Below are 17071 nucleotides of genomic sequence, written 5' to 3' on the forward strand. Positions count from 1 at the left end.
TATTTTGCATTCAAATGACTGCCTATGTCTGTATTCAATTTTGTGTGTGTGTGTGTGTGTGTGTGTGTGTGTGTGTGTGTGTGTGTGTGTGAAAAATATTTTATTTGGAAGGCTTGAGCCATTTCTTAGGTAGTAAGACTGTGGTGACTTAATTATTGCAAGGATGCACTCTCTTTTAAAAGGGAAATATAATGCTGGCATTGTTCTGCACTGTCATGTGGGACCCTAATCTCTATTTCATTGGCCCTTAACTTTTTGGGCTTGTCTTAAAACTTTAAGGCAGCCCATTGGTATCAACCCAGAAGGCAGCTGGAGCTCCAGTAATTGTTGGCCACCATATTGGCTAGCTTTTGCTGTAATAATCTTGATGGACAAAATAGCTCAGAAATTAATTGTTTGTAACTCTAGGCATTTATTTCTGTCCCTTCTAGGTTTACAGTTCTACAGAGTAGCTCTGAATCAGTGCAAACGTTAGCTGTAGGCTGATGCTGTTAGCTGATGCTGATGGTTCTTTATGTTCTCATTAGGCCGCTACTCAATTATTGTCAGGATTAGATCTGAGGGAGTTAATCTAGGAGGGTAGACGTCCAATAGCATCTCATTGGTCATTAAGTAAGATGGCCACGATTAAAGACAAGATGCAGAGAAATACTGTGGTTTGAAGGGCAAAGAATGTTACTGTGATTTGGATCTGGAATCTTCCTTAGAAGTCTAGGGGTTGAAAGCTTATTCTCCAGTCCGTGGTGCTCTAAGGAGGTGGCAAGCCATTCGGGTATGAGAATTAGTGGGGGGAGGTTAGGTCATTGGCGTCACACCCTTGAAGCCATACTGGGGCCCCAGCACCTTCTTGCCTTTGCTTCCTGGCTGTTGAGATGTAAATAAGCCTCTGTGTGTTCTTGTCATGACATACAATACCACCACCAGGGCCAAGCAAGCATAAACTGGAACCTCCGAGACTGTGAGTCAAACAAATATTCCTCCATTTAAAGCAGTGAACTCAGGGAGCCGGAGAGATGGCTTAGTGCTTAAGAGCACTCCCTTGTGTTGTAGAGGACTTGAATTTGTTTCCCAGCCCCACATGAGATGGCTCACAAGTCCTTGTAACTCAGGCTCCAGGGGTTTGGATATCCTCTGCAAAACTCTGTGGACACCTACACTTCCAACACACACTTGTGCACATAATTTAAAATAATAAAAAACAAATTTTTAAAAATTTGGTTATTGGGGTTGGGGATTTAGCTCAGTGGTAGAGCACTTGCCTAGCAAGCACAAGGGCCTGGGTTCGGTCCCCAGCTCCGAAAAAAAAATTGGTTATTGATTACCTTGGTGTTTTGTCAGAGTAATAGAAGACAGGTTGACTGTCTAATTCTATTAAGAAATGGAACAAGGAATTGCTCCTGTAATCTAACTTATTATAGACATCATTTTTGGATGCCGGGATGAGGTAGGAGGTTTAAGGGGAAAATAGAAAGCATCAATTAGTCTCAGAAATACTTTGAGAGTCCCCTACAAAGCTTCCCAGTCATTTTGTCTTTTTTTTTTTTTTTCTTCCCCCGGTGCTGAGGACCGAACCCAGGGTCTTGCGCTTGCTAGGCAAGCGCTCTACCACTGAGCTCAATCCCCAACCCCAAAGCTTCCCAGTCATAATTCACTGGTCAAAACCTTTTCTTATGGTCATTTTTAGCACCAAGGCAGCAGGGAAATATAGTCTTTCTTGAGGGTTGCAATGTGTTCAGCTAAAAATTGGTGTTCTATTAATGGGTCAGAAGAGAAAAAGAGGACTGCTGATATATGAACAGTAGTTTTCCCCACAGCATGCGTCGAAGTGTGGGATAAATGCGCTGTGGTGTGTTGTCTTGAGCCGAGAGCTTCACCCCTGCTGCGGCGTGTATTAAGCCAAACCACATGAAAATGTTGGTTATCCATCCATCTAGCCTTCAGATGCTGCCTGACGTCTGCGGGACAAGGCAGAAGACTCATCATCTGATCCCTAAGTCTATTTGACTCTCTTCCCCTTCGCCCAAATATAAAGGTCCTTAAGGGGAAAGTGCGGAAGTGTGTTTATTTCTGGGACTCTGAGACTTAGGGGTGTGGTTCGGAGAAGGGGGGCATTTCACAAAAGGCCTTCTGTGGTATCAGTAACCCCAAGAAGGGAGGTCATTCTGAGCCCCTGGGTTCGAACCACTGTGTCCTAATTTTGACTCCAGATGCAAAAAGGACGTTTTGGTGGAGAACCTACAGTCTGGCCTCCGCCCTCCAGGGAGAGGCAGGGTCGCTAGGGTTCCAGGCCTCCTTGACTTGGGAATCATCCACTGAGAGCACTGTAGAGGCTCAGGTCCCCACAGCCTTGGCAGAGGGAAAGGGGAAGAAAGGAGGAGAGGGAGCAAAGAGAAGGGAGGGGAAAAGAAGGAGAGAGAGAGAGAGAGAGAGAGAGAGAGAGAGAGAGAGAGAGAGAATCCCGTGGGGTTCTGGCTATTCTGCTAGCTCTCCTGAATCGCCCTACTTGCTCAACTTCACCGCCAACTCCACCGCCCCCGGGTAGCCTAGGGCGAGGCGGGGCGGGGCGGGGCGGGACAGGGCGGGGCGGCGGCAGCGCGGTTGTCAGGCTCCCTCTGGGGAGACCGTCCTTGCGCTGTGGCTGCGGCCAGCAGCAACCAAAGGGAAGAGGAGACCCGAGCGGCTCTGTGCAGCAAGTAGTTAGTCCCCGAGCCTTCCCGCGCCTGCTCAGCTGCTGTCGGGCCAGGTCCCGGAGCTGCTACCTGCAGCCAGGCCGCTAGCCATGCCAGCCGCGCCGGTCCTGCGCCCTCCGCCGCCACCGGCGACCCCTGCCCCGCCGGCACCCAGCCGCCCTGCGCCTGCTATCTCGGGTAAGTACCCTCGGTGACTGTCGGTGGGAACCCCACTCTGAGAGATGGGGCAGCAGAGGCAGACCCCACGGGGATGCACTGTGCAGGCGTGTGTGCATGTGTGCGATGTTGAGTGTATGTGTGCTCTGTGTGAGTGTTGTGTGCATGTGTGTACTTGTGCAACCCCTCTACACCATGGTTAAACTCTCTTGCTAGGGGTGACGCCGGCTTGAACGGTTCCCCTCTCTGGTCAGTCAGAGCACCATTCCTGGAAATATATACAGTACACTGGGCAGGAGCAGCAAGGTTGCAGAAGGCACCAGAGAGGGAGCTGTTATTGATTAATCTTCCTGGGCCAGGCAGTGGTCACCCAGAGACCTCCCTCATCCCATCCTTTCCTGAAAGAATCTGTTTTGGAGCTCTAGAGTCACCTCCCTGTCAAAGCTCACAGGAGAGTAGTGGAGTGGTTTTCTGAACCCTGCTCTCCAGAGCGCCGATTCTAACCAGAGCTATACAGAAGAACAAAGGGGGTTTAGAGAGAAACACTACAGGCAGAGTGTTTGGGGATTAGCAGGATAGATCAGAGCGGGAGAAATAGAACCATCAATTCATTTCAAATATAGCCCCACGTTTTCGCTCCTTTCCACGTCTGGCTCTGGGGGCGAGGTGTGGTGGAGAAAGGATAAGGCAGCTCCCGGGCTGGGCAGAGGCGTCTGGGGACACCTTCCCAGAGTATCTGCCTGCTGGGAGTGGGGCTGAGAAGTTGTGGAGGGAATTAGATTGTTACTTGCTCCTTACAGTGAGTCATTTCTCTGCCTCACTCCTTCTGAGTCCAGACCATTCTCTGTCCTTTCCTTGATGGCGACAGCTGTCTAGTGAAAGCGAGGTCCCACTGTCAACAGCCCTTATAACACACGCTGGCATTAAGGAGACCTGCACTTCGATGAGTGTTTTGGGAGATGCAGAGTGGGGTCTGTTGGCTTTTACAGGAGTGATCTGCCGGGCTAGTGTTGAGCTAAGGATCACAGAGGAGCGAGGTTCCCAGAGCTCTAGGCAGGGACTCATTATTCTTGGGGGTTAGGGAGCAGAAAGAAGAGCCCCAGGGAGGAAAGCGGGCTACGGAGTGCTGGTTCGTCTACTCCCAACTTCAGCAAAGCATGCTCTCCATGATAGTATTGTTAGCATGATGCCACAGGAGAAAGGGCAGGTGGAGGCAGCTGCGATTTCTGAGTTCTGCTTTCCAGCCCTCTTTCCCTCAGCCCTCTTGCGGCACGTTAAAGCCCTGAGTACTTGACTCTCAGCTATAAGCCATCCCCCCATCTTCGTTGGAGGCTGACCTTTGTGCTGCTCTGCTGCCACAGGCTCAAAGCAAGGACTGACTGCAATTGCACGTCCCTCTGGGGCGGCCCCTGACTGACAACTGGAGGGTCGTGAGGAGAAGGTTAGTCAGCTCAGGTCCTAGGCTTTTCCCTGGGGAGCTGAGTGAGGAGTCCTGTCCTTTGTTTATCAAAAGCTCCTGTGGCATCACATGGTTGACTCCCAAGGATCCTTGTGGGTCTTACTTCCCTCACTTGGGTTTTAGTTGGCTTCTGCACTTCCCGACCATTCTTTCCTGCGAACAACTACTCATACACTCAGTTCCTGTCATAGGGATTCCTCCTGGGGATCTGATTCTGAGGAAGAACAACAGCAAAACCAGCCAGCCAGCCAGCCAGCCAGCCAGCCAGCCAGCCAGCCAGCCAGCCAGCCAGCCAACCAACCAACCAACCAACCAACCAACCAACCAACCAGAAAAACAAACCCCAGAACATGGAGTCATTTCCCTTCTGTTCTAGTTTGCTCTCTGTTTCTGTTATAAACGCCATGGCCAAAAGCAGCTTAGGAAGGAGAGGGTCTATTTTAGCTTACAGGTTACCATCCACCATGAAGGGGAATCAGGACAGGAACTCAGAGCAAGAACCTGTGAGGAGAAGCTGAAGCAGGAGCCATGGAGCAATGCTGCTTAGTGGTTTGTGCCCCATGGCTTGGTCAGCTTGCTTTTTATGTAACCCAGGCTGACTTGTCCAGAGATGGCACTGCCCACATTGAGCTGGGCCCTCCCACATCAATCATTAATCAAGAAAATGCCCATAGACTTACTGTCGTCTTAAGGAGGCATTTTCTCAATTGAAAGCCCCTTTTCTCAAATGACCCTGGCTTGTGTCAAGTTGACAAAAATAACCAGCACACATCCCCTGCCCCCTCCCTCTTCCTCCTTTCCTCCCTCCCTTCTTTCTTCCCATGTTTGCTTTTGGGAGGAGGATCTCATGTAAACCAGGCTGACTTCGAACTATCTGTGTACCAGAGGCTGACCTTGAACTTGTGATCCTTTTGCCTCCACTTCTCAAGTGCCGGATTGCAAATATGTGCCACCATGCCTGAAAACCTTATCAGTCTTAGTGTGTTTCCTCCTCCTACTGTTCTGTACCAGGAGCAGTGGTAACAGCAGCAGTGGACAGCCTGCTTCCTTTAGGTTGCCTTTGGGTGAATTCACAGTGCCCTGTCTTGGCTCATGGTCTTAGTACCCAGACCCAGGACTGGCAAATCTCAGTAGCATGGCCCTTCTCAGTGTTCCTTTGGCACAGTGCTCAGTGTTCTGGGTGGGACGGCCCTTGGACTTGGTGCTCAGAGAAGCAGAAACAAAGTGGAGAGTTGTTCTGCTGTCCCAAGCTCTTAAATCTGTGTGTGTGTGTGTGTGTGTGTGTGTGTATGCATGTTTGTGTTTGTATGTGTGTGTATGCATCTATGTGCGTTCATGTGTGTGTGCCTCTGTGTGTATGCCTGTGTCTATGTATGAATGTGTATGCATGTTTGTGTTTGTATGCGTGTACGAATCTATATATGCATGTGTGCCTGAGTATCTGTGTACCTGTGTGTGTGTGCCTGTGTGCTTGTGTGTGCCTCTGTGTGTGTGTGTGTGTGTGTGTGTGTGTAAAATCTTTCCATTGGTTCCATGGCCAGTTCGAGGGAAATTCCCCTCTCATGTGACCCTTAATGTTTCAGGCAAAAATAGTTTGTTTTTCTCTGGATGAGCTGAGTTAATAAAGGCCTTAGTGTCTTCCTAAACGCAATAAAGGAAAGGAACGGTGCTGTGTCAACCTCAGACTCACAGGCTGCAGTGCTGCCTCGCCAGGGTGAGTGGCCTGGTGTTCTCCAGCCTGGTCTTGGAGACCAGGGGCCTTTTCCAGCAGGTCTCTATAGCTGAGAGGGCTGCTTTACTTGGAAGCCTTTGGTTGATAGCTGTTCCCTTATTGCAGTCCAGAGCCCTGCTCTATCTGTACCCAGGTTCCCCATCTTCCCAGGCGGCTGCCTGTTAACATCTAAATTCGTTCCGTCTAATGGCAAGCCCTTTTAAGAGTATCTGTGGGAGAGTAACTTGAAAGGGTTGTTTCCTCAAACTGCCTGGTGGTGTAGGTCAGAAGTGGGAAATCCAGGAAGGTGGAGCAAGGGGACGAAGACATCTGTCCTGGGAATTGGGGAAGGGCTTTATGTTTCATTCCTAGCTGTCTGAGGACTTCCAGAGACCCCAGGCAAGACTTTGAACTTCCCTGAGAATCTCAGTCTTCACCTTTCTTGCCTTAATGATAGCCATTCGCCTGACCTCAGTATCATTTGATGATTAAAGGGGAAACATTTTCATGAACTCATCAAATAGTTATTGAGCAAGCTTATAAAGAACTTACCTGGGGATAAGAGACGGACTCCTGGGAACAGTGGCGTGTGTGGAGGCACCATCATGTGGGTAGTAAGAGAGAGGGGAGATTAATTCCGGGTCAGTGGGACACGAAGGGTCAAGAAGACTCTAAAGTACCTACATTACTCTCAAAAGTCTTATCTAATGTTTGCCCACGGCAGGTTTCAGTCTCTATGGTTATGGAGTGAGAGCTTGGGAGCCTTTCAGACCTATCTGGGACTTCAAAGTCGTACAATCCTGTGACCCGCCCACTCTGAGCTTGTTTCCTTTTTTTATAGATGGGTATGTTCCACGTGTTCTGAGGAGACAGTGATGTACAACTCTTCACCAGATGCTACAATGGAAGACAATTGAAGTTACCGACAGGCTTAGGCAGAAGAGATTGTTTGACTGTACCAAACTTTTAAATAGCTTCGGGCAGTTTAACCATCTGGTGATGTAGGTAAAAATGGAGACTTGGATTCAGAATGTCTCGGAGCCCAAGATTTCTCTTTTCTTACGGGCACCCAAAATCTTGTAGGTGGTTCTTGTTTTGGGGACCACACTTGGAATACAAGGTCCTTAGTCATTTCTTCCCAGGGAAAGTCTGAACTCTCGTGGGGGCTGAGCAGTATGTGGGGAGACAGTGGACCAATTCAGGACTCTGGGGAGGGTCTGAGTAGGAACTGAGCTGAAGAGAGTCAAGGGACACTGTTATTAGGATGTTGTGTTTGGTGGGTGCTGGATCTAATCCAGCTGCTTTCAGATGTGCTAGAATCGTCCCTCCTGAGAAAGTTCCTTCCTACTCAGTGGCCACTGCAGCTTCTCTCTTATTGTGGCCTTGAGGATTCAGGAACACACAGGTTATTGGTGCAATCACAGTGTGGTGGGCCTGTATGATCTAACATTGATTGACAAGGATAATTATAACACGGAGACAAAAGCATTTTATAAAGTTGATGGGCAATGAGGGTGTGCACTGAGATTCTAGGTCACGCCAGTCAGAATGTTTATCTTCAAGAGAACAAATAACAGATGTTGGTGCAGGTGGGGGAGAACTTTTATGCACTGTAGGTGGGATTATAAATTAGTCTAGGCACTATGGAAATCAATATGGAAAGTCTTAAAAAGAAACAACCCTGGAAATGCCACAACCATGTGATCCACCTATGCCACTCAAGAATATGTAACCAAAGTCAATAATCAAAATCAGTACACAGTAGAAATATTGGATGCCTGTGTTTATTGTGATGCTAGTCATAACCGTCAGGGTATGGGATCTGCATGGCCATCAAGGGTGAACAGATAGTGGAAACAGGGTGTGTCTACAATGTGTCTACAATGTGTCCACAATTAATTCAACACAAAGAAAGATGAAACTGAAACAAATTAAACTCAGCATTGTCATAAGCAAAATAAGGAGAAGGGGGGAGGGAGGAAAGGGGGAGAGAGAGAGAGAGAGAGAGAGAGAGAGATAGATATTGGTATGCCACCAAGACCCAACCTGAGCCCAAATCCCAGAACCCTCACAATTGAAAGAGAGAACCAATTCACACATCTGTGAGCATGTACACACACAAATAAGCAAAGAGATAATCTTTTCATGTTTTATTTCACTCACGGAATTGCTTCTTCTCTCCAAATGAAATAATTATTTATTTTTATTTTATGTGTACGGGTGTTTTTCTTATATGTATGTCTGTGTACTCTATGCCTGATGTAATAGAAACCAGAAGAGAACATTAGCTCCCCTGGTACTGGAGTTACAGGTGGCTGTGGGGTGCTGGGAATTGAACCCAGGCCCCCTCTAAGAGCTGTCAGTATCCCTAACCATTGAGCCACCCCTCCAGCCCCTGCAATTTTTATTTTTACAAGAGTCATGAAGGGAGAAGGAAAAGTTTATGGAAAGAGGAAGTAGACAAGTAAGGAACAAGTGATGGCAATGGGGGAGGGGTGTTAAATAGAATCAGAGTACACTCACCACACACACCCGGCAGTATCACAGCCAAGCCCATTACTCTGTGTAATTGGTACGTGCTGATTGTAAAGGGGGAGTGTTAGGAAATAGAGGAAAACTTCCTGGTGCAATTGGATGTGAACTGACTTTTCGAAGCTTGAGTTACAGTGGCCGGGGCGGTGGAGGAGGTAAGCATGTGGAGAGTGGTGTTATGGGATAAGGGGACAGCACGTTCAATGGAAGGGTGCTGTGGAACAGTGAGGAGTGTCTTGTCTTTGAGCTGAGTCCCTTGGAAGATGCAGTGTGGTGGGTAGGGCTTGTGCTCTGCCTGTGAAGTGGTGTTAGCATGGATATGCTGAGTTGTGCTGCAGTAACAGCATCTTAATTGTCTTAAAAGCCAAGCTCAAGACAGGCACGGCCCACTCGTACTCGCTGTCTCTCACAGGCCAGGCGGGCAGACTTTCTCTAGCTTACAGTGTGGCCACCAGGACACGTGGCTGTGGAGTCAACCGTGCTGCCCATGTCCGGTGTGCTGACTCGATTCTCTCTTCAGTTTCATCTCTCCATATTACAATTAGTTTTGAAAAAAAGATTTATTTATTTATTTATTTATTTATTTATTTATTTATTTATTTATTATATGTAAGTATACTGTAGCTGTCTTCAGACACACCAGAACAGGGCATCAGATCCCATTACAGATGGCTGTGGCCACCACGTGGTTACTGGGATTTGAACTCAGGACCTCTGGAAGAGCAGTCAGTGCTCTAACCACTGAGCCATCTCTCCAGCCTCACATTACAATTCTTATTTTTACTAGACAACTATAATATTTAGTGACTATGGGGAGGGGGGGGAGAAGGGTCAGTTGGTAAAGTATTTGCCAAACTGGCAAAAGAATCTGAGTTCAATTTTCAGCACCCATGTTCATAAAACAAAACAAAATTGGGAGAGTTGGTGCACACCCATGTACCCAGAGTTAGGGAGGCAGGACCAGGAGGATCCCTGGAATGTGCTAGCCAGACAGTCGGGTCTGGAAAGCAGGCTCCGGATTCAATGAAGCAGTGATTGAGAAAGACACCGAGTGGTGACCCCTGACCTGCCCATGCTTGTGCAAACAAGTGTACACATACACAAAGACACAGGCACAAAAATAAAAATAAAACTAATATTTTCTCTTGGAATGCAAAGGCAGGTGAATGTCTGTGAGTTCAAAGCCAGGCCATTGTACATAATGAGTTCCAGGAAAGCCATATTTGCATAGAGAGATCATGTCTCAAACACACACACACACACACACACACACACACACACACACACGGACATGCACACACATGCACCCACACACATCTCCTTATGTAAATTACATTGATAATTCAAGAATATCTATGGGGGAAATATATATGGCAAAACTTGATTAGAACACAGTCATGTGAATGATTCATAATATTGTTCAAAGGACATAATGAAAAATAAAAGCACAAAGTTAGGGCAATGTTTGAGGACATGTGGTCCCCTAGAGTATGTCAGGCTTTCCTGGGGAGCATTGCAACTCTAAACTAAACTTGGAGGTCTGGTTTAGAGACATCATCTTGTCCAGGGAATATGGAAGTGTTGGTGGGAGCAGGAAGCAAGGCTGAAGATGTCAAACTGGGGTGTGTCTGCAACAGGATGAGGTCTGGAGTGATGGGGTGGGTGCTGAGGTCTGGAGTGATGGGGTGGGTGCTGAGGTCTGGAGTGATGGGGTGGGTGCTGAGGTCTGGAGTGATGGGGTGGGTGCTGAGGTCTGGAGTGATGGGGTGGGTGCTGAGGTCTGGAGTGATGGGGTGGGTGCTGAGGTCTGGAGTGATGGGGTGGGTGCTGAGGTCTGGAGTGATGGGGTGGGTGCTGAGGTCTGGAGTGATGGGGTGGGTGCTGAGGTCTGGAGTGATGGGGTGGGTGCTGAGGTCTGGAGTGATGGGGTGGGTGCTGAGGTCTGGAGTGATGGGGTGGGTGCTGAGGTCTGGAGTGATGGGGTGGGTGCTGAGGTCTGGAGTGATGGGGTGGGTGCTGAGGTCTGGAGTGATGGGGTGGGTGCTGAGGTCTGGAGTGATGGGGTGGGTGCTGAGGTGGATGTGATGGGGTGGGTGCTGAGGTGGATGTGATGGGGTGGGTGCTGAGGTGGATGTGATGGGGTGGGTGCTGAGGCAGTAGTTATGAGATGGGGAGGAGGAAGCACCAAATGTAGGTGCAGATCAGGTCAGGCGCTTCCTCGACAGGACGTGGAGACGTACTGCACTGGGAATTGATGAAGAGGCTGAGATTGGTTGAAATCTGCTGCTGCTGAGGATGAGGCCCACAGGTAGCCATGGTGAGGATACAGGACTCTATTGATGAGGGCCACAGGTACCCAGTAGCGTTTTCCATCCGTCTTCTCTAACAGACGTGACACTTCTGACACCAGTCTGAGGTTCTTCTGCATCTTGTGGTGTCTGTTCTTTCCTTTGTGGATGAATCTGGTGGGGTTATTATCCTCCTTTGTGTCTGCTGCTTCTGACTTGTTGGAGTAAGGTCTGAAACATTCTGCCTAATTAGGACTGCATTTTTTTTTTGTCTCCTACATTTTTAAGGAAAGGGGAAAAAGTTGAGAAAATTATGGATGGTTTTGACATAGAAGCTGTCATGCCAATGTTGTGAGATTCATTATCTGGCTTCAACTTTAAGAGCCCAGTAAACTTTCCACTCTGTTCTTTAAGGCAGAGAGGCTTAACATTCTTGTGGGGAGGGGCAGATGGAAACTCCACACGCTGAGGAAGGGAAAAGAAAGGGTAGGAAACACAGAGACGGAATGTCATAAAATAAACCTGTGTGTGGCTTCTACAGGGAAGTGTTATGGTAACTGAAACGTTCGGTATGAAGTACTTAGGGCTGGTGAGGTGGCTCAGTGGGTAAAAGCATGGGCCACCAAATCCTATGACCGTGCCTCTGTCAGTGGCATCCGTCTGGTGGAAGGACAGAAGCAAAGTCCAGTAAGTTGTCCACTAACTAACTAACTAACTAACACACACACACACACACACACACACACACACACACAGAGTAAGAGTGAGAGAATTAAAAAGTAAAAAAATAAGAAAGAAAATGGTTTTAAACCTCACCCAGTGTTTCCTTTCTTTATAATGATTAACCTAATACACCAGCTGAAAAGTAGCACCGTGAGCCAGCATGCCCAAGTGCCTTTTTCTTCCCTCTTTTTACCAGAGTTGAACTTTCAGCCTCACTGGCCTGGGGAGGAGAATCAAAATAGAGCCTCTGAAACTCCCTTGGAAACATGGAGCCCACTTCTCCTGCTTCTGTTGGGACTGGTGCTGGGGTTCTTGTGATTGGGCCATCTTGTTTAGCTGAAAGTGAGGTCTGGCTTCAGTGAGGGGATGTCTCAAAAAAGAAGAGAAAAAAACAAAAGAACCAGGAAGGAAGTGAATGGGAAACACCCAATATCACACTCTGGCTTCCACATCCACACACGTGGAACTCTCCCAATATGAACATGTGTGTGCACACATACAGAAACACAGACAGACAGACAGACAGACAGACAGACAGACAGACACACTCTACACATCCTGAGATCAAGTGCACACTTGCTTCCCCCCAGGACTGCACACTCCTTGAGGACAGGAACCTTGTACCTTATCTAGCCCACCCCTACCATGGCGCCTCTCCAAGGGAGCAGACCCCACAGGCACAGCTCCTGTAGGACTCTACAGGATGCATCTTTGGGCCTCAAGGTTGACAGGGTTTTAGGAATGACTTAGGTGACATTGGTAGAGAGTCTGGGGAATGGAAGAGGAAGGTTGTTTCAGGTGTCTGCAGCTAGAATCCTCTGGAGCTTCAGTTTCTGTGTCCAATGTTTGCAGTGGCAATTGGGTCTTGCCAGATACCTGTGTCCTTTCTAGGCAGCTGCCTTGGTCCCTGTCCATGGTCCCTAATCACACCACCTCTCCTGGTTTCAGGGGCGTGGTTTGTCCATGTCGGGGACGTGGTTTGTCCATGTTTGGTGCAGTCCAGAAGAACAGGCGGGGCAGTTCCTGAGCATTGGAGCAGCACTCAGATGCCAAGAGATTGCCTACAGACATCGATGTTTGATGTTTCTCTCCTTTAGGCAGGGCAGCCATGAGACATGCCTGCAGTTTCCAGAGATTCTCAGCAGATTACGCCAAATGGATTTAGATCCTTTCCCAGCTTCTGCTTTAGGGAGGGCCCAACACTTTGGGCTCGTTTGTGTTCTTGTGAGCAGCTTCTGTAACAGGACAGGGGACGGGAATATTGTGTGTCATCTCTTATGCTAGGCAGCTGAAACTCAGGGTACTGCCTCCGCTCTGCTCTGTTGCTCTGGCCGTCTTGGGACTGAGTTCCTCAGATCGAGGAGATGATATGGAAGAAACCTCGTGAGCACTCAGGGGTTCATTAGAGCAAAGACTTACTGTGGTGAACCTTTGGGTTCTGGGGATTTATTAACCAAGGCACTGGCTTGTCTGTCTGCACATCAGGTTGATCCTCTAAGGACTCTGGGGAATCGTTTCTTTTCTCTTCTCTTCTCTTCTCTTCTCTTCTCTTCTCTTCTCTTCTCTTCTCTTCTCTTCTCTTCTCTTCTTTTCTTTTCTTTTCTTTTTTTTTGGAGTTGGGGACCGAACCCAGGGCCTTGCGCGCTCTACCACTGAGCTAAATCCCCAACCCTGACTCTGGGGAATCTTTGACCCACACTTTCACTTAAAAAATGTTTTATCTTTTCGTTTAATTTTTTTTTGAGACATGATCTCATGTATTGCAGACTGGCTTCTCATCAGATACTAAAGCCAAGGGTGACTTTGAACTTCTGATCCTCCTCACGCGTGCCGGGGTTACAGGAGGGTGCTACCACCCTCTGTGCTTTGAATGTTCTAGGCAAACCTCTACGAACTGAATTACATCCCCATCCCTAACGACTCCTAACCTTTAAGACACTCGTTGGGGGCTACTATTAAAGTAAATATGAGTGGTTTTCTGTGTCAGCTGTAATTCCTGCAGAAGGCACCTTGGCTTTATTCATGGAATGAAAATTCAAATTCACTCTACTTAAGAATCATTAGCCCACTAATGATCGTGTCCTAATATTGAATAAAAACAACCCCAGCTTGCCTGCTTGGGGTACAATCATCTTCGATTCTGCATTAAATTACAGTGTCAAGCGGCAGCTAGTTGGAGGCCGTAGTTTTGTCATTTCCTTGAGTTCCTGAAGAAGTACTGTTTTGATCATATCTCTGTAGTGAGATATGAGAATCTGCATTACGGATTCTTTTTTTTTTTTTTTTTTTTGGTTCTTTTTTTCGGAGCTGGGGACCGAACCCAGGGCCTTGCGCTTCCTAGGCAAGCGCTCTACCACTGAGCTAAATCCCCAGCCCCGCATTACGGATTCTTAAACAGTGGGCTTCCAACCCACCCAGGGTTGTGTAACTGAATGTGTGTGTGTGGGGGGAGGGTAGGGTCATGAAACATTTGGCAACAGAAAGGTTTCTGAATGCACAACTCACTATTAACTCAAAGGCAGACAGGTAACAAACCTGAGGTGCTTCTGGCCGTGTTCATGGCTGTTTCCTCACGTGACGTCACTGCAGCGTTGGCTCCTAATACAAACCACGTCGTACACTTCTCCCTTTGCGTGCTGCCGGACTCTTTAACCCCAACAAACCTTGAGTAAAACACCTTGGGTCTGATTCAAGACTGTTATGTTTTATGGATTGTAGTGTGTTTTTTTTATATATATACAAAATCTTCTGCTCTTATTAAAGCCCACGATTCAGTTACAAAAGACCCTAAAGGCTTTTAATTTTTTTCATGTTGCCATTACTTAGCATCGAGTATAAAATTAGTAATATCTGTGGTGCCTCGGAATGGCTCACTTTAAAACAGTTTGAATTGCTGGCTCGAGTATCATCAGGAATAATTCAATGGATCTCGACTTGGTATTGGGACAGAACAAAGAGTAATTTGATGAATTTTGATTTGGGATTAGGACAGAATCTCTCACAGTTTCCGAAATGACCCCCAAATACAGCGTGGCCATCTTTCTATGTATTTATGCAAAATAGCATTCTCGGGGGTGATGATTATAAAAATCAAAACACCTGTCAACCCTTGGGAGACACTGAAGATGCGTGCGTCCTACAGAATCAGCACTGGTGGCAGGATTCTTGTGACTGGGCTAGAGAGATGGCTTGGTTGGTAAAATGCTTGCTGTGTAAGTATGAGGACTCCAGATTGGTTCCCTGGCAACCATGAAAGAAGCTGTGTGTGCATGGTAGCACACGTTGGTAATCCCAGCTCTGGGGAGATGGTCACAGAGGGAACTGGGGTATGGGGGGTGTTCTGGGGGCTTTGGGGGGGACAGGGACAGGGACACGGGGAGGGGAGCTCCCTGACCAGCCAGTTTAACTAAAACTGATCTCCAACCTTGGTGAGTGTCAGTCTCGAAAAGATAATGAGATGGAAAAGAATTGAGGAAAACGCCTGATGTCAATCTCTGGCTTCCACATTCACACAGATACACCTTCTCGACATGTGAATGTGCACACGCACACGTCCCCCTCCCCCCTACACACGTTCCTGTGATTGAGGGCACAACTGCCTCCTGAGAGACTGTTCACTCCCTGTGGACTGGAGCCTTGTCCCTAGGTTATCTAGGTTCTCCACTCGTGGAACATCTTCAAAGGAGCAGTTCCCACAGGCATGTGCCCCTGCAGGGTTCCACAGGAAGAGTGGAAAAAACTTTAAGAAACCCCTGCAGTTTTCTACTAGCCTCTCTCTTTGTTCTCTCTGGAAACTTGCACTAATTAGTGTCAAACAGCCTTTCACCTACCACTTACAATGGGGAAGAGCTGGGAGCTGTTTAAAGCAGCCTCAGCTTCTTATGGTGTTACTGTCTGCTGTGGACTGTGATTCTTCCATACCTCTCTCATGCGCATGTGCGCGTGAGCGTGGGTGCGTGCGTGCGTGCGTGAGTGTGTGTGTGTGTGTGTGTGTGTGTGTGTGTGTGTGTGTTCATATCAGAGGACAAGCCTGAAGCTCATTCCATGGTGGCTACTTATTTTTGAGGCAGTGTTTCTCATCTGTCTTGGAACTGGACAGTTAGGACAGACTGGTGGACAGTGAGCTCCGAGGATCTGCCGACATCTGTCTCCCAGTGCTGGGGTTATAAGAAGCTACCACTGTGCCCAACGTTTTACATAGGAGCTGGGGATCAAACTCAGGTCCTCAGACTTGTGCAGAAAGCCCTCCAGGCCTCTCTTCTCACAGTTTTGTACTGTTCCTTACACTGATCAGATACATTTCTTATTAAAGCTATTACCGGGGCTGGGGATTTAGCTCAGTGGTAGAGCGCTTACCTAGGAAGCGCAAGGCCCTGGGTTCGGTCCCCAGCTCCGAAAAAAAGAACCAAAAAAAAAAAAAAGCTATTACCAAGAATTTTCAAAAGTTGAAAAAAAATCCAGCCTATTGAAGTTTCTGTCGGGAAACTGGTATGCCTATAAACTTTAAAAAAATACCTTAAAATTAATGTACAAGAAAAATGAGTTATTAAATATTTTTACCTTATACTGGGCCACTTTTAAATTGTATTTTGTGATAAAGAAACGTAGGAAATGATTTCATGAGCTTCAGTTGTTTTTCCAGGTAGTTTCAGAATAAATAAATAGAGCATGTCCTAGACTTGAAGTGAGTTTGTAGAGGGAGAGAGGGAGCAAGGAGACCGCAGAGGCCGTGAGCATCACAGGATCCTGTCCTCACAGCCAGGCAGAGTCACGGGCGCCATGAAGACCAACAGCTTAGATCCAGCATGCATTTCTCTTTGAAACATAGTCTCTCACACATGTAAGATCTGCCAGAGTCTGGTCAGAGAGAGAGACTCCGGAGTCCACACATCAAAGCCTTCTTGAAGACAATTGGTAGTTGTTGGTAATAACACAGTCTGTGTAACAACAGATGATGCCAGAGGCAGCCACCCCCTCACTGATGCCGAAGACGGGCCCGGCAGGCCAGACTGGTTAACATAAAAGCAAGTGTAAGGATGGCATGTTCTTAACCTGTGCACTTGGTGAGAAAACCAAAATGATAGGTTATACTTTAAAAATAAAAAGGAATCACTAAGAAGTTGGTGTCCAAGCATCAGCCCCCTTTATATTTTGGGATCTTGGGGTCACCTGCAGCTGCAGCATGCAGAGCCATGGGCATCTGACTTAAGAGAAAGTTTCAGTTTCTGGGTGGAAGTGTGCTGTGCGTTGGCTGTGGGAGCTCTTTAGTGCTTTTCCTTGAGCGTTACTTTATTAAGTTAGACATTCGTGATGCGATTGTTTTATGCACAGACTGGACAGCTGAAGAGGTTTCCCTGCTCTTGAAGAGGGTGTTTTAGAGGATGTTGACACCGTGAAAGGAAGACAGTCGTCACACTCACAAGGAGGGAGTCTGGTAACTAGTTGGCCATCCCAGGGTCCCATGTTCTCCGGCCTTTACGTAGGTCACTTCCTGTTTTCTAAACCATTCGGT

At 47.6% G+C, this 17071-nt stretch overlaps 1 protein-coding gene across 2 annotated transcripts in view; it reads left to right on the forward strand.

Annotated features, from left to right (window-relative positions):
* Window positions 1-2616: 2616 nt before the first annotated feature.
* The window catches only part of Dclk3 (doublecortin-like kinase 3), a 52626-nt gene continuing 38171 nt past the window's right edge, over window positions 2617-17071 (forward strand). Inside the window, exon 1 of one of the 2 annotated variants that reach the window (XM_087562449.1) lies at window positions 2617-2867. In XM_087562449.1, coding sequence (XP_087418575.1) covers window positions 2780-2867 — 88 coding nt within the window. In that variant the 5' untranslated portion in view covers window positions 2617-2779. 2 annotated transcript variants of the gene reach the window in all.

This window comes from Rattus norvegicus, chromosome 8, assembly GCF_021556685.1.
Source record: "Rattus norvegicus strain SHRSP/BbbUtx chromosome 8, alternate assembly SHRSP_T2T, whole genome shotgun sequence".
NCBI lineage: Eukaryota > Metazoa > Chordata > Mammalia > Rodentia > Muridae > Rattus > Rattus norvegicus.